Source organism: Dipteris shenzhenensis, chromosome 32, assembly GCF_047967505.1.
Source record: "Dipteris shenzhenensis isolate YYH24624 ecotype China chromosome 32, Dip_SZ_1.0, whole genome shotgun sequence".
NCBI lineage: Eukaryota > Viridiplantae > Streptophyta > Polypodiopsida > Gleicheniales > Dipteridaceae > Dipteris > Dipteris shenzhenensis.
This window is the reverse complement of record NC_141627.1, coordinates 22,669,751-22,694,546: the sequence shown is the minus strand read 5'-3', so window position 1 is coordinate 22,694,546 and position 24,796 is coordinate 22,669,751. Positions and strand designations below refer to the sequence as shown.

At 42.0% G+C, this 24,796-nt stretch overlaps 1 protein-coding gene across 4 annotated transcripts in view; it reads right to left on the bottom strand.

The window, feature by feature from the left end:
• Positions 1–11,615: 11,615 nt before the first annotated feature.
• MOS14 (ARM repeat superfamily protein) overlaps positions 11,616–24,796 on the bottom strand; it is a 180,671-nt gene continuing 167,490 nt past the window's right edge. For all 4 annotated transcript variants that reach the window (XM_087370765.1, XM_087370766.1, XM_087370769.1 and 1 more), the window contains 4 exons: positions 19,777–19,869; positions 19,542–19,687; positions 12,222–12,399; positions 11,616–12,110 (listed from right to left, as the gene is read on the bottom strand). In XM_087370765.1, the coding sequence (XP_087226891.1) occupies positions 11,832–12,110; positions 12,222–12,399; positions 19,542–19,687; positions 19,777–19,869 (696 nt within the window). In that variant the 3' untranslated portion in view covers positions 11,616–11,831. The remainder of the gene's footprint in view (positions 12,111–12,221; positions 12,400–19,541; positions 19,688–19,776; positions 19,870–24,796) is intronic.

The following is a 24,796-nucleotide window of genomic DNA, read 5'->3' as shown; positions in this document are numbered from 1 at the left end:
AAATAAGAAGATACTTTGACTCTTGTATAATATATTGAGTTCAAGGGGCTTTGGATGTCATGAGGAGTCACTCATAGGGCCCTAGTGGATTATAGCACTTTACAACTCTTATTTATGCAAAAAAGACCTTTATGTTTTGGAAATGGTTGGGCCATCCATTTATTCTGTTGGAATGCCCATAAGTATATATTTGGCAGATTTAATGCTCCAAGACTTATTGGTAATTGGAGCAGATTGCCCTTTAATTATTTTGGAAGGGTATACTATAACTATACCATTTGGAAAGTGCCAACAGGAGATTGAAGAAAGGTATAAGTATATTGAGGTTATATTTGGACTTTTTGACCTTGGGAATTCCCTTGGACTTGGTTGGAGTACCCAAATTTATGGTTTACTTGAGATTCCCACTTATTACTTGGATTTCACTAACATTTTATATGCATTTCTTCATATCTTTAATTGCCCACCTCTGATTACTATTGAATAGTAAAATGCCAAGATTTGATTATGCTAATCTAGATCGAGTGACACGAATAACAACTGTAGCATTGAAGCTTGCAATCCCATGATTCATAGTGTGCATGTTCTAACGTGCTATGTTTGTGGATGGATGTAGGTGAGTCGGCATACCTCTCCATCAGATTTGCATTGAAAATTCTAAGGCATGAAGACGATGTTGGAAACTTCGAAGCATACGCTACAGCAGATTATCTCCAAGTATTATTAAATAAGATTGAACATTCTATTAGAGACTAGCCATCAATATTGTTGTTCTTTTTGCAATGTTCTGACATGAATGTGAGTATAAAAATTGACTTTCACTTTGTAACTTTGTTAGAATGAATGGTATGATATGAATTACTCTCACTTAGGCAATATTAAGAGATTGCTTAATGATGGATTACTCTCATTAAGTGTTTGAAAAGGGCAAGGGCAGATGTTTGCAATTGATTTATTTTGACATTGGAAACTGGTCTAGTAGTATAGTAGGATAGTTGTTTGATAGGACAAACACACACACACACACACTTTCTACACTCTTTCACACATTCATGGAGTTAGTGACTCTTGTCTCGGCAACCCTCCCAATTAATCTTTGCCATAATTTATCCCTAGTCAAAGCTATTCCCCTTCTTAATATATGTATATATGTGTGTATTTATATATACATTACTCTCTGTCTCTCTCTCTCTCTCTCTCTCTCTCTCTCTCCAAATGAAAACCCCTTTTTCCTTTTTTTCATTTTTTACCTCCTTTAAAAATATGTTTTCTATTAAAACCCCTTTTTTTTTAAATTTCCTATTTTTCCTATATTTATCTTTTAATTAGTTATCTTGTCCTAGCAACCACAAAAGACATGGATTCCTTGAGCCACATGTGCCCCTGCCCCCTCCCCTCCTCAAACATGTGGCTTGAGCCACAATATCCCCCCCCCCAACATATGGCTTGAGCCATATGTGCACCCCCCAACTCTCAACATATGGCTTGAGCCATATGTGCCTTCCCCCCCCAACACATGGCTTGAGACCCCCCCCTCCCCCCAAACATGTGGCTTGGGCCATATGTGCCCCCCACCCCCAAACATGTGGCGTGAGCCACATGTGTCCCCCCCCCCTCCCTCTCCTTGACATTTCAAAAAATTCCCCGCCATCCCTCTCCTTGACTCCCTCCCCTCTCTCCTCTATCCCCCCTTCCCTCCTCTCTCTCACTTCAACCCTCCCCTCTCCCAGCCCCTCCTCTTAAGTCCAAAATAAGAGAAAAAGTCCAAATTTTTTAAATATAGTGTTCAATGCTCAACCCAGCAAGGTGAGCAAAATGCAAGAGCGTAGCTACATAGGCATATTGCAATTTTGAAGGTGCTGCAGTAAAGTCAAAATGTTGGCAAATACAAGTGATGTGGGAGTGTAGACCGAGAAGATTTTAGAGGTTGAGCCCATTTTGCCAACACAAGATCTCCTTGTAGGTATTCCAACTCGAAAGTTTTGCACCGAGTATCAAGTCGAGAGGAGATGCCTATAAGAAATCGAGTCTATTGGCAAATGGAGCAAATGGAGTTCGTTGCTCCTCCAACTTATACATCAAGATGCACTCGGGCCAGTGCAGCCTGTTATAATAGTATATGACTAAACAATAAAATCCTTCAACCATTTTGTTGAAGAGTGCACAAATGCCAACACAACATTTTCAAGACGGAGTGCCGGTTGATCGTTGCTCAGATTTATCAATTGCCCACCAAGCCTACAATGTCCGAGCTCCCTTCTTATTACTCCAACATTTTGTGTGATCTTGAGAAGAGATTGAAAAGCTTATTAATAGTCATGTAATAGAGGTAGCAACAATGCAAAATAACATATGTGACTTATGTAAGGATCTAGGCACTAAGTCCTAGGAGAGGGTGTCCAAGGTCCATCCAACTCTACACTACTAATTTTGCCACAGCACTAGAACCAACCTTGAGCGGCCTCTTGTCGACATCAACTCTCTCTATCTATGGCCACCTCAAGGGCAACATGATTTTGAAACCAAGCACCCAACCTTTCCTCCCCAAGCCTCTACAGTAGATGAAGCTGGCCCTTCTCGTCTACCAGTTCAACCATATCCCCCACTCTGACAAAGGTGACATCATCATTAGTGATGTCATGGCTTCAAACAAAGGCTAGTCCTTGCCAACGATGAGGACATGGCTAAGGGTAGCCGAGGTGAAATGTTAGCTTTTAGGTTAGGCTAACATGGAGCCACAGGTTGAGCAATCACCAAGTGTTGATCTTGGAAGCAGTTTGGAGTCCTGACCGAGAACCTTTTTGCAGCATGTAGAAGATTTTGGCTTCCCAAGCTATCAATGGTAGCAACATAATGTGTCAAGTGCTTCTACACATAAAAGGTAGTTTTTTGTATGTAGATGATACAATTGTAACAGGCAAAGAAGAGAACAAGAGAGCAGTGAGCTGAGTTCTCTTCCTCTTACCTAAGTTTGCTAGGATAGGGAGCGACAGAGTGTTCATTGCAAGCCAAGGTGGCTTGGTTGTACTCAGATCAATTCAAGTTGACTCAATACAAGTTGGTTTCGTTTTCCATATACTTATATTTGTTAATGAATTCCTCAGTATTCTGTTATGTGTGTGCGTAACTCAGTATTATTGCCAAATTTATGGAATTTTATTTTTCTCCTTGAAAATGGCTTTTGCTTGCTAAAGACTTCTATCTCTATTGAATTTGATTGTTCTTGTTCTATCCAATCTTGGACCTTGAACTGTCACCATGTTGTGCATTCCTCTAAGGCTTCTTTCCTTTGAACTACATATTTTGCATCTTTGCCACTAGTGTGCCTTCAACATGGTCACCGCTCAGTCGTTTTCTATGATCCTCCCACTAGCAATCATTGCCACCCCAAGGCTCTCATAGGATGGGGGTAAACTTTGGAGCATTTGTTCAACAAAACTCAACATCGTCTATATCAAAGCTATTCTTATTCAATTTTTTCCCTCAAATTTTAATCTTGTTCAAAGAATCTACTGATGCATCACCTTCTTCCATATTATGAAGTTTTGCAAACTGTGCCTTCAAATTATAACATGTGCCCAATGACTTGCCTTGATAAATGGACTTTAGCATAGTCCATACCTCAAATGAATATCTCAAATGCATCACTTGGGAAAAAACTATATTCTTTAGGCATATTTTTTAAAAAAATGGCATTCATTTCGTCATCGGTATTCTTTTATGCTTGTGTGGCATTTTGTGCTAGAGCTAGCCCTTTTTCATCATCAACAAGTGCATACAACTTCCTACTGATCAATAGATTTTTTATCCCAAATTTCTAGATGTGGAAGTTTTTTGCTTTAAACACTATAGTGTTTAGCACATGAAACTATCCCACTTCGTGATGACTCAAGTATATGTGCACATTGAGAGTGAGATTTATGATACTAGTGCCCAGTAAGCTACCCAAAAATGACAATTCAGCATTACACAATGAAGACGGAGATGTGCTCTCCATTCTAGTTTAGAAATCTTTGAATTTGGATTTTTGAGCAAAAAGTTGCAGTCCCCCAAAATTTGATGCATTTTTATGGCAAAGATGAGTAGATTTGACCTTTTGATGATCAAAACAAGGTGGGAATTCCCTATCTTTTGGAATGTTATTGTAGGTGTAAGTATGAGGTAGCTCAATAATTATTTCTAATGACTTGTGAAAGGGAAATGAAATGTGTAAATTCGAAGGAAATGGAAAGAGAAAAAGAAAGTGAAGGTGAATGAATAGTTGATAGTAGGTAGATGAGTGAAAGAGAGGAGAGAAAATAGTTGATAGTAGGTAGATGAGTGAAAGAGAGGAGAGAAAAGAGGTGAAATATGGGATGGACCATTAAATATGAGTGGGGACGTGGCCATTTTGGCAAGGGATCCTCATTTAAATAATATCACATGCTTTTAAAAAATGTGACATCATACAAGCTAAAAGACAAAGTAACTCACTACCCCTCATGTAAGGCCAAAAACTCAATCCACAAAAAGTTACAAAGACACTTAAGACCTACAATGACCTAAACTACTAATCCTATCACTAACCACCTGCTAATAGGGTCAAATCAACTAAAGGGTAGTACTAAGAGACAAAGAGAGTCACCTCTCTAGAGAGAAATACTTAGCAAAAGCCAAAAGCACTTAGGATCTCCATAAGAGGACAACAATCTGACCCTACCGATACCACTAAAAAAGGCCACTAAACTAACATTTAAAATGGCTAACTTGACCGAATGAATCAACATTTGAATCTTGGACCCAATTAGCGTTTTGTAAACAAGACCATCCCTTAGGACCCTTGTATAACAAATTATTTTTTCCTTGGAAGTAAACATGAAGACCTTGGAAGGACTCACCTTTCAATTTTTTTCAAGGCCAATTTTATATCTTTCCCTCGAGCAAAATCCTATTTTTGGCTTCAAAGGTGTTGTTAGTATTTGGTAGTATTGAATAGTGTGGTAAACCTTTGAGATCTATGATTAAAATTATGGACTTACGACAAACCACATTAAGGCATGGTATCAAAGCAATAAGGTCCTACTTGGTAGCTGAGATTTTTTGAATATGTATCAGAGTGTAGTGTCATGAAAATTTGAGTGCCACTATGCAAAAGGTGGAATGTCTCCAACGAAGGTGTTTTCTTTCCCTAATGTCTAAGATTCAAAATTCCTAAATGAGATTTTTTCAAAGTTGCTATGCAAGGTTGCATGCTAGGGTGTTGAAAGTTCCTCCAAAGGTCTATTGTATGCAAAAAGGTTGCATGAATGTTTGTAGAACTGCATGCAATAGTATAAATTTGAATTTTTGAAGGGGTGTGCAAAAAGGGTTACTATAATAGGTTTGCAAAGGTTGCTGAGGGTTGTGAAGGTGGTTAGATCATTATCAATCTATACATAGCCTTGATTACGGGTCGGGAAGTAATGAGAATAAATAATAATAATTAACCTACTTAACTCAGGGGTTAGAGTATCTGGGATTATCCTCAGGATAGACCCACATAAAGGACTAGCCAAAAGTGGAGAGCAAAGAACACAAAACAATAAAACTAAGCTCCACTTTTCCTTTGTCATCCTCATGGAACATTTGGATACCCAATAGTTGGAGCAGAGTTAGACTAGCTCTCTTCATCTTTGACCCTGAATAGAATGGGTGACTTTGGAGTCTACATGACCTTTTGTTGAATCTTACAGGTTTCAAAGTACTAGTCATGCACCAACGTTTCATTTTGGAGTTGTTTGAGAGTATCATTAAAGTTAAATTTCTATTAATCAACCACCTGTTAGGCATGTATAACTAGAAGAGTGCAAAAAGGCAAAAGATTAGTAACATCACATTCATGTCTAATTTTGAGATCTACTTCTACTGAATCATTCCATGAAATACTCTTTAGGGTTAATAATTGCATCATAAAATTGAATATTTTTTTGAAAATACATGTAGACCACAATTTTAATGGGACAACTTTTCTCTGTGGAAAGAATAGACAAGGGATATGCTTATTCAAAAGAAGTAGATTAAACCCTTGGAGAGGATTGCAGCTAAGCCTGCAACTATGTCTGAGGATGATTGGAATGAGTTGGATGCATTAGCAAAGTCTATTGTTAGACTTCATCTTGTAGAGTCGGTTTATTTCACAATAGTAAATGAGTAGACTACATAATTGTGTCACTTATGAGAAGGAAACTACCACTAATAAAGTTTACCTCATGAAGAGGTTGTTTGAGCTATAGATGAAGGAAGGGGTCTCCATTGCTTCTCACTTCAGTGAATTCAATATTATTTTCAGCCAGCTTCAGGCTCAGTAGCTGAACTTTGATGCGAAGACTAAAGTAATATTCCTCTTGTGTTCATTTCCATCCTCATGGGATACCTTCCGTACATCTATCAATAACTTTGCACCTGGTGGAGTACTAAAGTTTGATGATATTGTGGGTAGCTTGTTGGCTAGGGAGATTAGACGAAAGTCTATGGATGGCAACAAGCAGGATGTAGCCTTAAAAGTGCAAAGGGGGCAAATCATAGTTCAAGGGGAAGTCCCAAGAAAGAGGGAAGTCTCGTAGCAAATCCAGGGCACGAAACATTTAATGTTACTATTGTGGCAAGAAGGGCCACATGAAAAAGGATTGTTGCAAGCTGAAAAGAGAGAAAAAGGATAAGAAAAGGAATGCAAATTGGGGTGCAAATAAGAAGAGAGTCCAAGGGAGGACAAAGGAAAAGTGAAGATCAAGGATATCAATGCAGTCATTGATGATAGTGACAATGCCATTCTCTTCATGTCTAGTCTACCTGTGCAGAGTTGCTTACCAATTCAGATGATGCATATTCTCAAGATTGGATTTTGGATTCTGGTGCTTCATTCCATGTTACTCCCCATAGGGAATGGTTCTTCACTTATGACAGTGGAAAGACAAGTGTGTGCATCTTGGAAATAACTATCATGTGACATAGTGGGAGCAGGTGACATATAGTTTTCTTTTGTAAATGGGTCTGCATTTGTTTTGAAAAATGTGAGACATGTGCCTAAGTTGACCAAGAGTCTCATTTCAGCAGGTCAACTAGATGATGCTGGTTTTCAGACCACCTTTGGCTTTCAAAGTTGCAAAATTCAGAAGGGCTCTATGGCTTCGGCAAAGATGTGCCAAGTGTGAGACATTGTATCCCTTACCTGTATGAGGGGTGTCTAATCATGTTGTTCTAATAACCAAACAGCCAAGTACTTCTTTGTGGCATTGCTGATTGGTCCATATGAGCTAAAATGGGATGAAACTCTTATGCCATTTGGGTTATGTACCGCACTTGAGTTTTTCTGACATTGGAGAGTATCTCTCTCATGACTTTCAGCATTTTTGTGGTACCTGTGAGATCGAAAGGGAGCTCATGCCCCCACATACGCCAAAGCAAAATCCAGTTGTAGAAAAGATGAACCGCACCATTGAGGAAAGGTTGCAATGTATGCTTTCCAATGCAAGTCTTTCTGGTGGTTTTTGGGCTGTGCAATGAAGAGTGCATTGCATGTGATCAATAGATCACCTAGTAAGAGTTTGGATGGTGGTATTCTTGAAGAGGCATGGAGTGTTAAGAAGCCCTCTTACTCTCACTTGCATATATTTGGGTGTGAGGCATATGCACATGTGCCAAAAGAGTTTCAAAAGAAGCTAGATCCTAAGTCTAGGAAATGCATCTTTCTCAGTTATGGTAAAAGTGGAGAGTTGGGCTATCATCTATGGGATCCATAAGAAAAGAAGATCATACAAAGACATGATGTGGTCTTCAATGAGAAGAAGATACATAAGAAACCCATGAGGGATGTGGAAATGAGGAGAATCACTTTCCAGGATGTGAATCCCCCTGCATATGTTGATAACTACGATGTGCCAATGGTGTCAGGTGCTCGACACGAATGCTGGATGATGGTATCAACGATATGTGGGCGATACGAGTGCAAGAGTGATGTAAGCGGAGCAAAAGACTAGAGCGAAACGAAATCACAAGAGCCAACCCTCAACATGAATGGAACAGAACACATGGTCTTTATACCAAGTGAAGGGAGATGAGGGGAGGAGAACATAGCAGGGAGAAGTCTTAGAGTAGCAACTCAACGAGCAAAGATGGAAAGAAGCATAGCTCATTAATAGGAATGAATTATACACCAAGGAGAGTTACACCATATGATTGATATGCCCAGGAGAAGATACACACTAAGCGAGCTCGACTCTAGCCTCTCTCTCTGCACTCCTGCTCTATTCTCCAATACGAATGCACCTTTCCTCCAATGCCCCCTAATCCTCCCTCCTTTTCCCTCTTCACGTTTCCCTCATCAACTCCTCTTCGCTGGAAATCTCCTTCCCTCCTTCCTATTGGTTGTCTTCCTGTCTCCTTGGCCATTCCACCACTTCATTCCTTGATGGCTTACAACACTCCTAACCTCCTCAGAGTCGGTGATTTGAGTACTCCATGTGCACTTGACAATAGTTGGTGGCGTGCTCAACTGGTGGCACAACTTCCCATATGCCCCACTTGTGCTCCCTTAACTACTGGACTGCTTCCCATGTGCACCACTTGTGCTCCCTTAACTGCTATAGTGCAGTGCACCAGTACTTCACTCTAACCAAGGGTGGATTAGCTTTGACCAAGGGTTGATCAGCTTTAACCAAGGTCGATCGACATGTCCAGACATGTACTACTCCAGCCGTGTACTGCTTCAGTCATGTCTAGTCATATACCACTTCTCTCTTGTATTGAATGACCGAAGTGTGACCAAATGTGACTAAAGTGTGACCAAGTTCTATCCATCCTTGACATGTCGCTAAACTAACCAAGATGTGACCCAGGCTTGCTGATCACCCTTACATTTCCTCCAGTGTGACCCAAGTCTGATCAGTAAAAGTACAATCGAATCCTTAGAAGATAACAAGGCTTCTTCAAAGGCTCAAAGGTCGATCTTGTATTACATCTTAAAATTTGAGGTTGGGGGCTTTGCGAGTCACACTCCCACATAATATTTTTATGATAAATGCTACGAATGGAGCTTGAAGAATGTGACCACACAAGCACCTCAAGTCTTCATTAGGATGCCATGCGGAGTTAACGTGAAAGACGCATACATACAGAGATTTGCACAACCTTCAACCAAAAAACTCAAACTTATTTCTTTCTATCAGAATCACTCAAACTTTCACGTAGATAGACTCAAACATTCTACAACACTCACGTAGTTAACATGTATATATAGAGTTGTTTGTTCCATGAAGCTAATCCTCTTTTGATGATGCAATTTATGTCATTCTCAACAATATCAGGATTGTATTCATGTGGCATATCGTAACTTGGTTGATGGAGATGTGGTGTGCCTTTTATAAAGATGATCTCTACTACCTACTTGTTGATAGGGAGTGCATCATGCACCAAGAGATCCAAGGGTTTGGACACCTCCACCTCCCTCTCATTAGCATCCCAAGTTCTCATAGGAGGACAACATTTGAGTGATCAAGATCACTACGTGGAACATTTAGGTAGCACATTGCAACCTAGTGAGGGAGGGCAATAGGTTCTTCAGGTTAGCATTCTTGTCAGCATTTGGTTTGACATCTTCACCCATCTTCACCCTATGCACCATATGCCAAGTACACAGTTTCAAGATAATCGCCACCCAAGAGACAAAAAATTATGTTCACACTAACTTACTCTTCTTCTATACTAGCCTTCAGTACCTTCTTTATTTTAATAATAAGCCTTGCAATGCTTTATGTATGTCAAGATGGGTACTTTTCTTGATGGAACTCACTTTTATACGAATGGTGCATAAAGAAAATAACACTCCACAAAAACCCACTTCATTAAGAATCCCATTTGGAAAAACATGATTCCAAGCAACAGATGAGCTTATAATGAGTCCTCATGCACTCCCTATTTCGTGCTAAGAAAAACAAGGAAATTTTCCAAAAGCAAAAGGATGGGTCAATTTACATGAGCAACATCGCTACTACAGAGCTATATTACATTAGAAACAATGGATTAAGCGAAAATCAATGGTTTTGAAAATGGCAACAAATTTAGTAGGTATTGCTTATTGATGCTACATTATCCTTGAAGTAGAGTTGCAACCAAAAGACACAAGAAAAAGAAATCGACATAATCATGTATTTAAACGATTATAAGAACCCCGTTGCACTCGACTATATATTCTATTTCAATTGACATTAATACCCTTAACAAAAAACTACTAATAGAATATATTATTTCTAGCTAGATTAATGTTGGTAGCTTGAAAATTGTTAATGTACTATAATATGCAATGCATCATACTTGTGATGCACCGCTAAACTTTCAACAAATTGAAAGGTGGCATGGATTATTTATTTTCTCTCTTGTAGCTATACTAAAGACAGGAATCTCACTATAACACTAAGAATTCTATCAAGGAATCCTTGTATACAAATCATTTTACATCAACATGTATGCAACTTGATCCTCGACAACCAGCATGGTTGCGTCAATATTTCAAATTAGGCAAATTGCAAATTGGAATCTCGCTAGAAAGATATCAAGTGGTTCAACTTAGATAACGAAGCTTCTAAGACCATAAAGAATTCTTGACAACCTCAAGAGACACCACATGAAGCAAGTACTATGACATAATTAAAGAAAAAGATACTGGAAATCACTTTGCATAAGAATTAAAGTTCCTTCCAATGGAGAGATACAAGGCAACACCCAAATATTCAAAAAATCAAAGGATGACTCCGTTCTATGACAAACCACATTAAGGCAAACAACAAACTCATAGACAAGGCATGAAGAAGGAGTAAGAAATAAAATAGTGCTAAGAAGCTAGATATAAACCCTTGTTACAGTCAACATGCTTATGACAAATGGCTAAAGGTTAAGAAGTTTAATATGTTACTAGACAAAAGTTCAAAACGCCTGCACAAGACCAAGAAATACTACAAAAATACTTCATCTAATAGCCATAATTTTGGAACTTATTGTTAGACATCAAGTGAACCATAGGGCAAAGTGTATATAGATGTTTGAGCAATTTCACTATATTCATAACAATTTTTAGTTAGGATTATGAATAAACACTAACATTCAATTGCAAATAGTCATTTATGTGCCTGAGTATAGTATTTGTGGGTAGTGTTTTTATTTAAAACAATGCGACAAACCACTATACGCCTTGCTCAATATTAAGGCTATTTATATGTATGGAATTTGCAATTGCTTGGACCCTTCCATGTTAGGTCTTCAAAGGCCATTTAGGATGCTCACCCACACTAAATGTCTTCGTTCTCTTTCATATATGTATGACCTCAACCATCAAGGATATGTATGTTCTTTGATAGGACAAATATAAAACTTCCTAAGGTATGTGCTATTGACTTTTGGTGTAGGTGTTTTCTACTGCAGGGACTAGTTAAAACTATTCTTTTCATCTAACATTTTGTTCAATGCATTTTATTATATACATAACAAATCTGAAGTTGACTTGCATACATGCACATAAGACAAGTATGAATGCATACAACTGAAATTCTCATTATACATTTGATGATAACAAATAAAGATAGATAAACAAAATAAATGGACAGCATTATAGCCGGAGCTTGCAAAATTTACATCAAGCAAAGCATACTCATGCTTTAGAAATGTTTAGTAGTATAGGGATATGATGACTCATATTTGAGCCCTCCTCTGCCCAAAATAATGCATTGAACTTGTGGAAATCATATTGTACACCATATACATGAGTGGTACTATGGGCTGTCCAGACTTAGATATTGAACTTTGGACATTTGGCTAAAATGGTGCTAGCTAGCAGAAGAAAGTATCAAATGGCGAGGTTGCAATGCATTCTGCACAAGCTCATTAACCTTTTTATTACGGCGACACACTTCTGAAAGTTCTTCCAGTGAATTGGAAAGAACTGGAGATTCTGCACCAGAAGCTGCTGCTGATACAGCCTGCAAAAAGGCCATCCGATCACCATCTGTAGCCACTGCTAGTGGAATGAGACAAACAACATCATGTGCCCACTGTACGACTTGTGCTCCATATAGTCGAGCGAGTGATAATAATACATCTGTCACCTGTCACAAAATTTATGTAATTAGCAGACATGTAACTTGGACTGCGAAAATTTGACATGTTTAAAGAAAACAACCTGACATTCAAAATCAAAATCTCATTAAGCTTCTTACCTCTTCCACTCTTGATTCTGGAAGTGCTCCCACCAAAGCCCCAATGAGTATTCTACACAGGGTTCCTCCCCGTGGCAACAAAACAGAATCAAGGGTGGCTCTGTATTGTTTTCCACCAAGTGAATTGCACAACCGAAATATGTCTTGAAAGAAGTTCAAAATAGAACAACATGCTTCCCTGGAAACAGTCAAAAGAAGAAACTATGTAAAAGAAGGAGATGAGCCATATAAATTAGATCAACACAGACGCTGGAAAGAGGCCCCTTGATATGAGAAAGACAGATGTCAGAGTGGCGAGTTAACATGCTGTTTGTTAGATGTACATAGCATTCTCACTACAATGGGTTTTTAATGGAGGTGAGCATTTTTAGTCAAAGCCACTAGTATCACAGGCTAGTATCCATCTAGAGAGGGAGCAAGACAGTGCAGTTTACATTGATATGCTACTTAAAACATACCAACTGTAGCCAACAGCTGAGTACTTCAACGAAGAAAAGAACCCCTCCCCCAAGGGGACCCAATGATGGCATCCAAACCAAAATACGACATCTCATTGAGATGCGTTGAAGGTGAGCTTCAGAAATCATTGTGGCTACCCATGGAGGAAAGGAGTTGATCCTAGAGTAGCTACAGAAATGCACATCTTCTTCTTTTGGATGAAACATGATGCTTGTAGCACAGCCGTCAATGATTTCCACAACATTACATTTTGCCTAGGTGATACAAAAAATCTATTAGTAAGGGAGGAGAACGGAGGGGTTGTCCACCTAGTAACGTGCAGCTGGTATGATATTTCCCTTGCTACCTTTCATCAAGTTTCACTGTTTAATGCCCAATACAGTACACATAGCTTCTCGAACTTGCACGCTGATGCCATTGCCTTCAAACAGCATATCATCAAGGGATAGTGCAAAGCAAGGATATTGAATGAGCAAATAAGGGCCCCTCGCCTCCCATTGCACCTCCCACCCATCAGCTCCTCCTTGCCTCGACCTGCTCCCCCGCCCCGTCGCTCTACCTTCTCTCCACCTGCCTTCAACTTTTGCACCTCCGTTTCTCGTGCCACCCCTCCCCTCCGCCTATTGTTTTGTCTCCCTAGCCTCGCTCTTTCCTCTTGTCCGCCTCCCTACCTCTAGGCTCTCCACCCCCATCTCCTACTTCTTTGAGTCTACTTCAAACAACCATGGGCCTACCTCCCCCATCCCCCCTTTTTTTGGCTGCTCCCATTGTTGCTTCATTGTTGCTATGTGAGCTGCAGATTCTTTTCCCCCTTCGCCTCGTCCAAGCCAATTGCTTGGCTAGCTTGCAAGGCTATATCAAAGCTCATTGTCCTTGTAAGGAGCCAAGCTAGGCGAACAAAACGAAGGGGGGGTGAAAAAGGACACAAAAGACTTGAAAAAGGGAAGAAAAAGGGATCTTCAATTTATCGCTAGCGCGAGCAGCTTGTTCTCTCTTTGGGGATTGTAATCTTGTGGTGACCGTTGCTAGAACGCTCTTATGGTAGCTCCCTCGACTCCCACAACCATTCAAATTTTCCTTTTCCCAAAGGACAAGCAACAAGTGCATATAGTAGTTTAGTCTTGGCAGGACAAAGCAGTGGTGGGTCGCATTGAGGCTTCACACCCATGCCGATCCAAGTTAGAGTTTAGATCTAAGCAAGTTTGGCTTTAGATGGTGCCACCGTCACCAAAAATGGGAGAGGGGTCTTTCTTCTCACACTGAGTTCCCGACATGACCTAGGCCCTTGTGGAGCAGAGCACTTTTTCGCATCTAGGTTTCTTCATACCATGGTATGATGGTTTCACAATTGATAACATGGAGACGACACACCATGTGTCGCAATTCCCAATGACGCTTCGTTTCCTGAGGCTCCCAATTAATATCTTCCCAATTTGTCTTCCATCCGAGCTTGTTTTGGTACCATGATGGAGTCCCCATCTACTATAGTAGCCTTGGTCCTTATGGATGATGGGGTTGCACGGGCATTGGTGATGGGGTTGCACGGACATTGGTGATGGGTGATCGCAGAATTCCTAAAGTCCCTACGTGACGGTTTCCTTCCAGTGGTCTACCCATGCATTAGCGGGAAATTGGATGCATCTTTCACACATGAGGAGCTCTAGGAGGCCCTCCTACCACAGAAGTGTCCGAGTCAGGATGACCAGACACCGTCTTCCTTGAGGCATTTTTTGCACACTTCCTTGCGGTTTCCCTTCCAAGAGATCTTTCACACCGGATGGCTCCTCCAATCGCTTCATTCGGTCCCAATAAAGAGAGAACGATAAGGTATCCGGAAATGGCACCCGGTCACTCTTTTGGATGCCTCTTGCAAGATCTTAGCTAAGGTCTGGAGCTCGTTGGCATTATTCATGATACTCAAGGCAAAATTTTATCCAAGAACGCAGATCCGAGACAATATCTGGATTGGGTTTGGGAGGAGTCAACCTATCCCACCCCTCTTGGATTTGAAAAAGGCTTACAACAAGGTGGAGTGGACATTTCAGAGGGCACCATGTGGAGGATGAGTTCTCAGATTGGTGGATTTGCAAGGCATGAGAAAAAACTGTCCTTAGAAAAAGAGATGGAAAACAACCCTTGCAGTAGACTCATAAAATAAGGGAGAGCCCCCCCATTCTCTACAAAATATAGCCCTCCTAGAAGAAGCTGCCCGGGAGGACCCTACATGCTCACCCAGATGGCCAGCGGTGTCAGTATAATGTCTGTCCATATATTGGACAAATTAAGAGAAGAGTGAACTCGGATCCATCCAATGCCTTTGTGCATCTGGCTCTCCAAATATGCCACATTGCAATACCCGCTAGTATCTCCCAAGAAGAATCCACATAGGAAAAACTCTCAAAGGTGAGACAGGAACGTCATCTAGAGAGCATAGCTCACTAAGTGGTGTCGAATCGATAAGGCTCAAGAAGAGTTATGTTTCTCATAAAAGACTTGAGGCCCCAAAAGAGAGAGCCAAGCAACTGAATCCCAAGTAGAGAAGAAGGGGGAACATACAAAAGTACTGAGAATCCTGACTCCCCCTCCAAATAATCCTCGTGTCACCATTTGGGACTTCTCCTAAGAAAATAAAAGAGTAATCTTTATTAGAATTGACTTCCGTCAAAGCATGGTGAAGTTGGTTAACCAAGAATAAGTTTTCTTGTTTTTACTCTTGCCTTGCATTGATAAAAAGAAAAATGTGGGGACGTGCACAAGGGATTAGAAATAGTCCAAGAACTAAAATGCATGCATTAGTCTAACCTTTAACACGTTACAATGTTGGTTTTTGTTTGTGGCAATGTGTAGGACCAAGAGAAGTGCAAAAAGGCCCTAGCATTAAGGAAAAAGTGCAAAAAGCAGGTCCTACAAGGCAAAAAGCACCAAGATGTGGGTGCCTACTTTATGGAGGACCCCACAAGGCCAAAACAGCAAGAATTCCAGCACAATTTCCAAGAAAAGCCCCCTAAAGCTGATTTTAGGGAAAGCTTAGCTTTCTAAGAAAATTATTCCTAATTTAGGCTTAGCAAAAAGCTAAAAGATAGCCCCAGCGTATTAGAAAGCTCTTGCTTTCAGGTTGGAGGCTAATTCTATAAAAGAAGAACCTCAAAGCTCCAGAACACAGATTGTACTCAGTCCATGCTCTTGTGAGAGCCAGTTGTACAAAGCCTTATTCTACTGCAATAAAGACCTTTGGGGGCGTCCAACCCTTATTTCTAGGCCCTAGTGCTATGTTTTGCTCCTTACCCTTCTCTCCCAACACTCTATCTTGTTGGCGATTCGATTTCTACAGTTTCAGCACATTTTCCGAGGAGTGTATGGAATTTCCAACACCAGGCATCTTGCCCCGAGTACCGCGATTTGCTTCAGAGGAGTCCTGCGTTGATTGCAAACAGTCCCACGGTGTCAAAGTGAATTGCCGGTTTCGATTACAACTCGCCTATCTGTAATCCCATAAGCAATGCTAAACTGACTCCATAACAGAAAGGCAACGAGGACGAGTAGCATGGGCCCCGAACTTGAATCTCCACAGGTATCAGGACGTGGCTTATTAGCTACTTTCTTTAGTAGCAACGGTCCAAAGACTCGGCAAAGACATCCGTCAAATGCATATCGGTAGACCTCGGTAAAGGCATCCGCCCACCAGGCGCGTATCGGGATCTATCAATCGGGAGACCTCACTAACATCTATTTAGCGCAGGGCACTCAGCGGGCTTGCAAACACAGGCGCTATGAAAGCGAACTTTGGGGGATAGCATAACTCATTAGATACTTTTTAAAATCTTACCCCATACCCTGAACTAGTGGTTGAACCATACAACGAAGAGCCACACCCACCCATACTTCATCGCGCATCGGGCCGGCTCCTGTCTTCACCTGTAAGCGTTTACCTCCTTGGAAGGAGTAGGGGCTTTGCAGTTGATTGCCTTAGGCCTAGTCGAGTTGATTCGGTGGGTCCAATTTCCCATCTCCAACATCATGTTTTCAGAGCAAGGGAGTTCAGCTACCAAGAGGCCCAGTTCAACTTCTAGAGGATCCAGTAAGAAGCATTCTAAGGGATCTGAAGACGATCTTAACGAAGGATTTGTGAAAGAAAAGATCAGGGAGTTTCAATCTTTAAAGCGAAGCCTCGATTTTTCGCATTTATTCGAGGAGATGATGACCAAGCAAGCTTCAACGTCGCTAAAAGAAAAGGGAGATCAAGAGCTTTCTCTCACTTTTCCATCAAAAGACCTTTCTAAGCATTCACATTCTTCAAGGAAGTGTTCTCAGAGTCCTGCATCATACCAAAAGCGCCATACTTCAAGAAAAAGAGGGAGGAGTTCGAAGCCTCACGGGAGACGAAGCCGAGAGCATGGAAGGAGATCTCCCAGTTCAAGCCCATCTTCTTCTAGTTCTTCTTCTTCTTCTTCTTCCTCTTCCTCATCTTCTTATGTATCCCGGGTCATAAGCATAGAAGAAGGAGATCCAGATCTCAAAGTAGAGACTTCAAGGAAGGTGGTGAGTCGGTCAAAGTTCACTCCCTTTAATGGAAAGTATGGAGCCACTAAAAATGCTTTGCTGTTCATTCGTCAATTTGATATAGCCTTCAAAATGGAGCACTATCGCGAGAAGTCCAATTTAAAGATTTTAAGTCTTCACCTAACAAATAGTGCCAGTGCTTGGTGCGGAGCTCTTCTAGTTGCAGAAGAGGCTCCAAGGACATGGAAAGACTTTAAAAAGCAGTTTTCTAAGCAGTTTCTGCTTAAGAATTTCTTTGATGATGTTCATATAGCCTGGGAAAGTGTGCGCATGGCAGCCTCTAACACCATCGAGACATATAATCAAAAGTTTTGGATGTTGGGCAGAACCACAGAACAAGGAAATCGAGAGCTTTGTCTCGCATGGGTAAGTAAGAGATCATGAATGCTTTAATTGTTTTTTATCCGAGAGCTACCGATAATTTCATCTCAGAAGATCTGGCTTTGAGGCTAGGAATTAAGATGGAAGAATTGGGATTATCTTTGGATACAGAGCATGGTTTTTTGAAGGGGATCTAGTCAAAGTCACACCTTTGATTGGAAAGCTCAAAATTCATGTACAAGGCTATGTGGACCACCAAGAGTTTTGTGTTTCACCTCTCAAGCATTATGACGCTATTTTGGGTACGCCATGGTTCCATAGAAAGGAGGTAGTTCTTGGTTCTAAAGCAAGAACTCTCATTTTTGTGCATCGGAATAAAGCACAAGATTTTGGCCAAGGGAAGAGGCGAGACCATTCTAGTTGTATCAAATATTTCCATTTCTAAAACAATAAAGTTTGCAATTTCTGCGTATATGGTCTTTGTTAAAGAGAAAGAGGGTGAGCCTTAAGTGGGAATAAGTCCTTTAGAAAAAGAAAAATTTCAGTTTCTAGAATCTTTCAAAGATTGTTTTTGAGATTCTCTACCAGGAGAGCTTCCTCCAGAACGGCCAGAAGATCATGTTATAGAGCTCCTTCCAAGAAGTGAGCCCCTAAATCAGACACCTTATCGTGTGAGATTAACTGAAATGCAAGTACCTCCATCTGCCAGGTGACCAAAAAGTGGAAAGCAACTTACCTGACTTGGTACAATCTCTAGCATCCATTTTGTGTTCCTAAATAAGAAGAATACCAATGGGACTCCCAATAACACCTGGATGAGACTGATTACAAGCAGCTACCTACATCGACAATGTGGCACACCACCAAGGCCCCCTATGTTCCAAGCGATGAGGATGCCACTGTCTCGGAGGTTGCCCCAATTACTGCTCCAGGTGCTGCCCGGATAGCAACTCTCCACCTTGACCTGATTGTATCCTCAACACATCGTCACGATCATGATTCCTCAGAGCACAGGGTGGATTCCCAGGCAGGCCCGGACCTGGAGCTAGCCTATGCCTAGTTTAGCTGAACACCTCAATTGATGGAGTCTTGTGGTATGGGACACAAGGGTTGTGGCTGTTGACAGCGCTTGGTGCTCAGCTAACCAGGCTCAGAAGGTGATGCTTTATATTGGATCTATGGTTGGGTGGAGAGCTCGCCAGCTCTCCCAAATTTGCTTCCAGAAAAATTTTTCCCAGAAATCTCTCCAAAATTTAATTATGCTTGATAGCTCTGCAAGTGATAACGGAGTGAGATATCTAGATACCTGGCATAACCACAGTCAGATCCTCGATCTCAAGTCTATTAATAGACTATGACCCTAAACACTCCTACACAAGTCGTAGCCATAGGCAGTCTTACACACGTAACCAACTGTTCATTCATCATTAAAGAGGGTATTTTCCAAACCATTCTAGGCATTATCCTAACAAATGCAAGGCTACAAACGAAATTGTTGCCCATATTTCTTTCGTTGCTTATTCAAACAGGCTGCATTGAAATGTGTCACCTTTCCTCCAACCCCCATGTGCGCTTTCAGAACGTGGGACTTTGTTTGGGGATTACTTATATAAAACACATAATGTCATTCTCATTTGGATTCTTGTCGTCTAGGTTTAGTAGGTGAGATTTGCAGAAGTAAAAATGCTTTTGTATTCCAGGGAGATCTGCTTATTTTTGTCCATGGAAGCTTTTGTTGTCAAGAGACCAGATTTTTGACTTTGTAATCTGTGGTTAATTGTCCCTCTAATTACACACACATGTGCCACCACACATCCGTACGCACACCCCCCCCCCCCACACACACGCACACATTTTCCCTCATACAATCCCGACATGATGTCAGTTACAACTGAAGTAAATTTTCCTTCTTGGGCACAAATAAAGTAAGGAAGACAATAAGTGCACTAAGCCAATTACAAGATCGTCATGAAAGCCCACCTGTGCTGAATGGTGATCCCTATCATAGCACAATCAACAAGGCTTGGGAAGATTGGATTTGGCACCAATAGATGAGGACAATATCTTGTACATCTTGATGCAAGCAAAAAGCAATCATCTGCAACATCTGGATGTGATGTGAATTCCTGCACGTAGTTCTCAGTTAATGTCTCTAACAATTGGATAGATGGCCATAAAATTTAATCGTTTATATGCATACAACAACAAGCCTAACCTCAATGCTCTTCAACATATTGATAGCTTGTCCAAAAAGCACTGTAATCAAGTTCCCTAGGTAAGCTGAGCAGGACTGATCACTAGAAAAAACCTGCAAGAGCGTACATTAACACATTTTTAGATTAAACCAATATGATTACCACCCTTCTTCGGGATTGGTCACAAGGATGTTCACAACTTCTTATGGCTCCCAATCATTGCCTCTATAAGAAAACCATGACTGCTTGCAATCAGGATTGTAGCAGCAATTATCCACAATCTATTCAAATAACCTCATTAGTACAGGACATGTAGGATATTGGTAGAAAAAAAAATTTACCAAGTCATCAAGAAGTCAAGATGCATTTCCTAATAGACAAATTCCTAGCTGACAGATTTGAAAAAGCTCAAGAACTGACCAACATTGCAAAAACATTGCAATCCATATGGACAACTACCACCGTTCCAGTATAGCCTTGAGGCTACCTCCACTCCACTCTCCTATAATGAGGTATACCAAGTCATCAGAGAGGATTTATTACAGCTCCACGTGTATAGGACTTGGCTTGCACCTCGAGAGCTTTTGGTAAAACTCACCTTCTAGACAGATCACAACTTGCAGATGTCACAAACCAAACCCTTGGGCTACACTCAGATCCATCTCCCACATGCACTCAGGATTTTGATTGGGCACTGTAGAGTGTCTTCTCACAGGCTACGGGTTGAGACAGGACGGGCATAGGGCATTCCAATATATCCTGATCCTTCCCTCCTCTGTAATCTTCAGGAGGTAGCCCAACTTCTAACAAGTGCTACTGTCACACCAGTGGTCTCCCAACACTCAAATAGGAGAGAGGAGATCTCTCATGTTTCTCATATGAGAGCCCACCCAAGGTTAGGTCAGTCAGGTCATGCTCTCTGGGTCTCTACTATGTCTCATCCCCTGCTGCCCCTGGCTTGGGTCACCGGACAAAAAGTCTGTTATCGTCGTCTGACTGGACTCTGACGTTCTCTCCTGTGCTCTTCTGTGTGCTCACAAGAGCTGATCCCTATGTCGCTGGGAGACTAAAAGGAAGATAGCCATCGTTGTTCATCATGGTGTGCCGAGAAAACCCTGAGTGGCGCTTGAATAGGCAATAGTGCCATCCACGGGTCTTATAGTGTATATAGACATTCAAAAGCTAAGTGCTCCTCTATCTCGGTCGCCTGCGTATCACATAAAGTGCAGATCCCTCTCTCGTATGGTCATGCTCAGCATCAAGAACATTCCATTACTGATTTCCTTTCTCAATGATGCAGCACGCTAGCCCCCTCCAGATCCAAATCTGGTGATAGACCACAGCTACCAAAAATGTTTCAAGGTTTCAAATAGAAACATTTTGAAAACCTCATACAAGTTTCGCCTAGAAATACAAATAATTAATATATGTAAAATATAGAATATTTCTATACATGTAATCCGAAAAACATAAGTCTGCAATATTAAAGTCTGATCTAAAGAGGCAAGCTGAAGCAAGGAGAGAAACAACTAGAGCAGCCAGCTTGGGCTGCAGCCTGCAAGAGAGATGAGGCCCGCTGCCCAAGGGATGGAGAGCAAGCAAAGGATGAGGGATGGAGAGGCAAGCAAAGGAAAGGAGAAAGCTAGAGCAGCTAGGCAGCAAGGCACAGGCAAGGAGCGAGTCAAGAGCAGCACCAAAAAGTCTGTACGGTGGTTTTTGATCCAAAACCCCCAAATTTCGGGGTTTCACCAAAGAACGGCCAGTTTTGCCCAGGCACTACAAAGGAGACAAGATAACACCCAAAGACACTCTTGGAAGAGAAGAGGGAGCTTGTATTCCAAACTTGTGCATACAACAATGAAGAAAGTTTAGAGGGAGGGGGCGCGATAGGGGGGCAAGGGGGATGAGGGGGCGTGCAACGAGGGGATTTGAGTCTTTGGGGTGCACTCAAGGATAATGGGTTGGGGGGTCACAAGGCCTAGAAGGTGGACGCGTGAAAAGAGTGGTCACATTTGGTTGAGAGAGAGTAGTGGATGATAGAGAGAAGTGAGAGCATGGAGGTTTCGGCTGGTCTATAGTCAGAGGGGAGTGGAGAGAAGAAGCGGAAGCAGTTAAGGGGAGGGGGAATTGAAGGGAGAAATGAAGGCGAGGGCGTGGGTTGCGAGGGAGGGATAGAGGAGGTAGGGATCTTTGGTGCCAGCCTTGATGTTGGTTGTACTTGCGTTGTGTTTTGTGGCACCAACTTTGGTGGAAGATCGACAAACTCCTCCACCTTCACGGAATTTGCATGCTTGGCGTGAGGCACCTGTGGTCGCGCTTCTTGTAGGGACACCTTTTGCTAAGGTCCCATCCTTGCCTATTTCTGCCACCAACGGGCCTGCCTTTGTCGATCCTTTGTTGCGCACTTGTTGACTTTCGTGTCCTCCACTAGCCTTTCTGATGGGGCGACCATGGGGTTGCAATCGGTTGTCACTCAGCTCTTATTCCCCCTATCCTCCTTGCTGTGATCTGGAGGAACTTGGAGGCTAGGGTAATGGTAGCTCAAAAATGTGGGTAAGCCACGGAGGACATCCATCTATCTACAACATAGGCATTGCCCTGGTAAGACCAACCTAGCCCTAACCGATTCTTCCTCTCAAAGTCTTGCTCAGATATCTTCTCCAAACTCAGCTCATCACTTCCAACTTCCAAGGGGAAAACCCCCCCTCCAAACCACTTATGCTCACGTGAGTTTTGGCACCTAGGGCCCGAGAGCTATAGTAGCGTACCGAAAGAGTACTCTCTCATCGTGGAGATATTAGTCTTGATTCTCCTGACCTTGATGGGAGGCACCATTGGAACAGTGGGTAGCTCCACCCACCAATTTTGGGGCTTCATCTTTGGGGTGTAGTGGACCCCAGTTCTCCTCGACCCTATGTTGAAGATCTAGATCGTGGAGGTACTCAGAACGAGATAGAAAGCTCAAGAACTCTGGCTAGCACATGGTGACAATGACGCCTTCTAGATTGCTTTTCCAAAACATACGCGTTGTGGTAGTCATTTACTTAGACAGGAGCAAGAAACTCAACCAAGTGATGCATTGGTCCGTGAAAGAGTGTGCAGTTCAACTGGGAGTCTTGACCTCTTTCCGATGTCTTGGTTCCTTAAGATGAGTTTAGAGACAATGATGCATCTTACACATTCGAGCAAGGGATCTGAACTACTCCCCTCTAAGCCACTGGCAAAGTCTACTTGCTGAGAAATGTTAGACTTCCAACTATTGAAGCCTTTGTCGCCACCCCTTCATCGTCTCCATGATCTAACACCAGTGAGTTGGAACATGCACGACTTTTAGTATAGGACACGTCCCCAATGCACCTAATATTATAGGACCTACAAAGAGCTCTTGTTGCACGGTCAATGTATGCCCTCATGCTCCAAGAGAACATGTTTTCAGCCCTTCAAACATTCGCAGACCAAGAGGCTTTCTTCTAGGTGGGGTGTGCATCTCAATGGGGTGGGCCTTGGCATTGGACATGTATGATCAATGTGCGCTCATAGTGGGACATGTAGCAAGCATGGGACTCAGAATGGGAGATACCCAAGGTAGGGATCCTCAACACGTATACACTCAATTGCCACTAGCAAAGAGCACCCACTTGGGAGCAGCTCACACAAAATCTTCCAAACATGGATTCCTTGATTGTGGAGGTGATTTCAACACCCTGAACTTTGAAGAAGACAAGCTCAGGGGGAGGCCTTCTTCGTTGCATACCTTCCTCAAAGTGGGGCACATGAGTGGTTCATCTTCACCGTCAAGAGTCGGGACTTAACAAATCAGCACTGCCATTCCCTTGAACTACCTACTTAGACCGCTATCCGTACATTCTGCTAGAAAAAGCACAGAGAAACATATAAGTACCATTTCCTACTACACCTGTCCTCCGTATCCTCCATACGCACTCAATCAACCAATCCATACACGTGTCACAATACATGTGTGCATGCTCGCAATCAATCCTACAACTATACGGACGTCCGTATGACTGTACGGGTTTGCATAATTCGATGTCCATACAACTCCCAACTGTCTGTCCATACAAATTCTGGCAACCTCTCTGTACAATACAGATTTTTTTGGCAGCGTTTGGTTCGTACAGTTTAACAATTCTGCTCAGCACCGATTTCCAATACTCATTTGTAGTATTTAGCCCCACCGTGACGTACAGTCAGCTCACTTGACTTAGTAACTACTTGACCCATCACAAATTGGGGCTTTTGCGTCTATTACAGCACATAATACATTGCAATCAGATTGCACATGTACAATGACATTTTGCATTTTCCTGCATTTGTTCTCTTTTTGACACAGTTGCTCTCTCGGAATTTGAGCTTTAGCTCCATTTGTTCTGAAGGTAGGAGTCGAAGAGAGAGAGAGAGTGCAGGGACAAGACGAGTCGAAAAAGAAGTCACGTCAAACTTAGATAGATAAGGTTGCAAAACACAAGTACAAAGTACTTGTATCTAGGCCTAGGACTAAGTGTCCTAGGTGTCACATAGGACTAAGTGTCCTATGTGGCATAGAAGGCACTAACACTATAAGTGCCTACACTTATGCCTACAAGGCACATACTATGGCCTATAGGGCAACACTAGAACCACCAAAAGATGGCCTACAAACCCCCCTCCATGGGATGGGCTGAAGTACTCTGGAAACGTCTCAGAATACCTGGTAGTTTCTGGTCATGGTGGCACATGTTCATCCAAAAGGATATAGCCACCTATGAATGTACAAGGAATGTCAGATCATGTAACAAAGGGAACCAAGTGTAAAGCCTGTCGGAAGACTTCGAGCTTGGGACGAGGAAGTGCCTTTGTAAACATATATGCGATGTTGTCCTCTGTGGGAAGATAGGACAACTCTACGTCTCCTGCTGACAACCGCTCCCGAACATAATGATAGTGAACTTCAATATGCTTGGTACACGCATGAAACACTGGGTTACGAGCAATGGCCAAAACACTCTGGCTGTCAGTGTAGACAATAGTGGAGGATGTCTG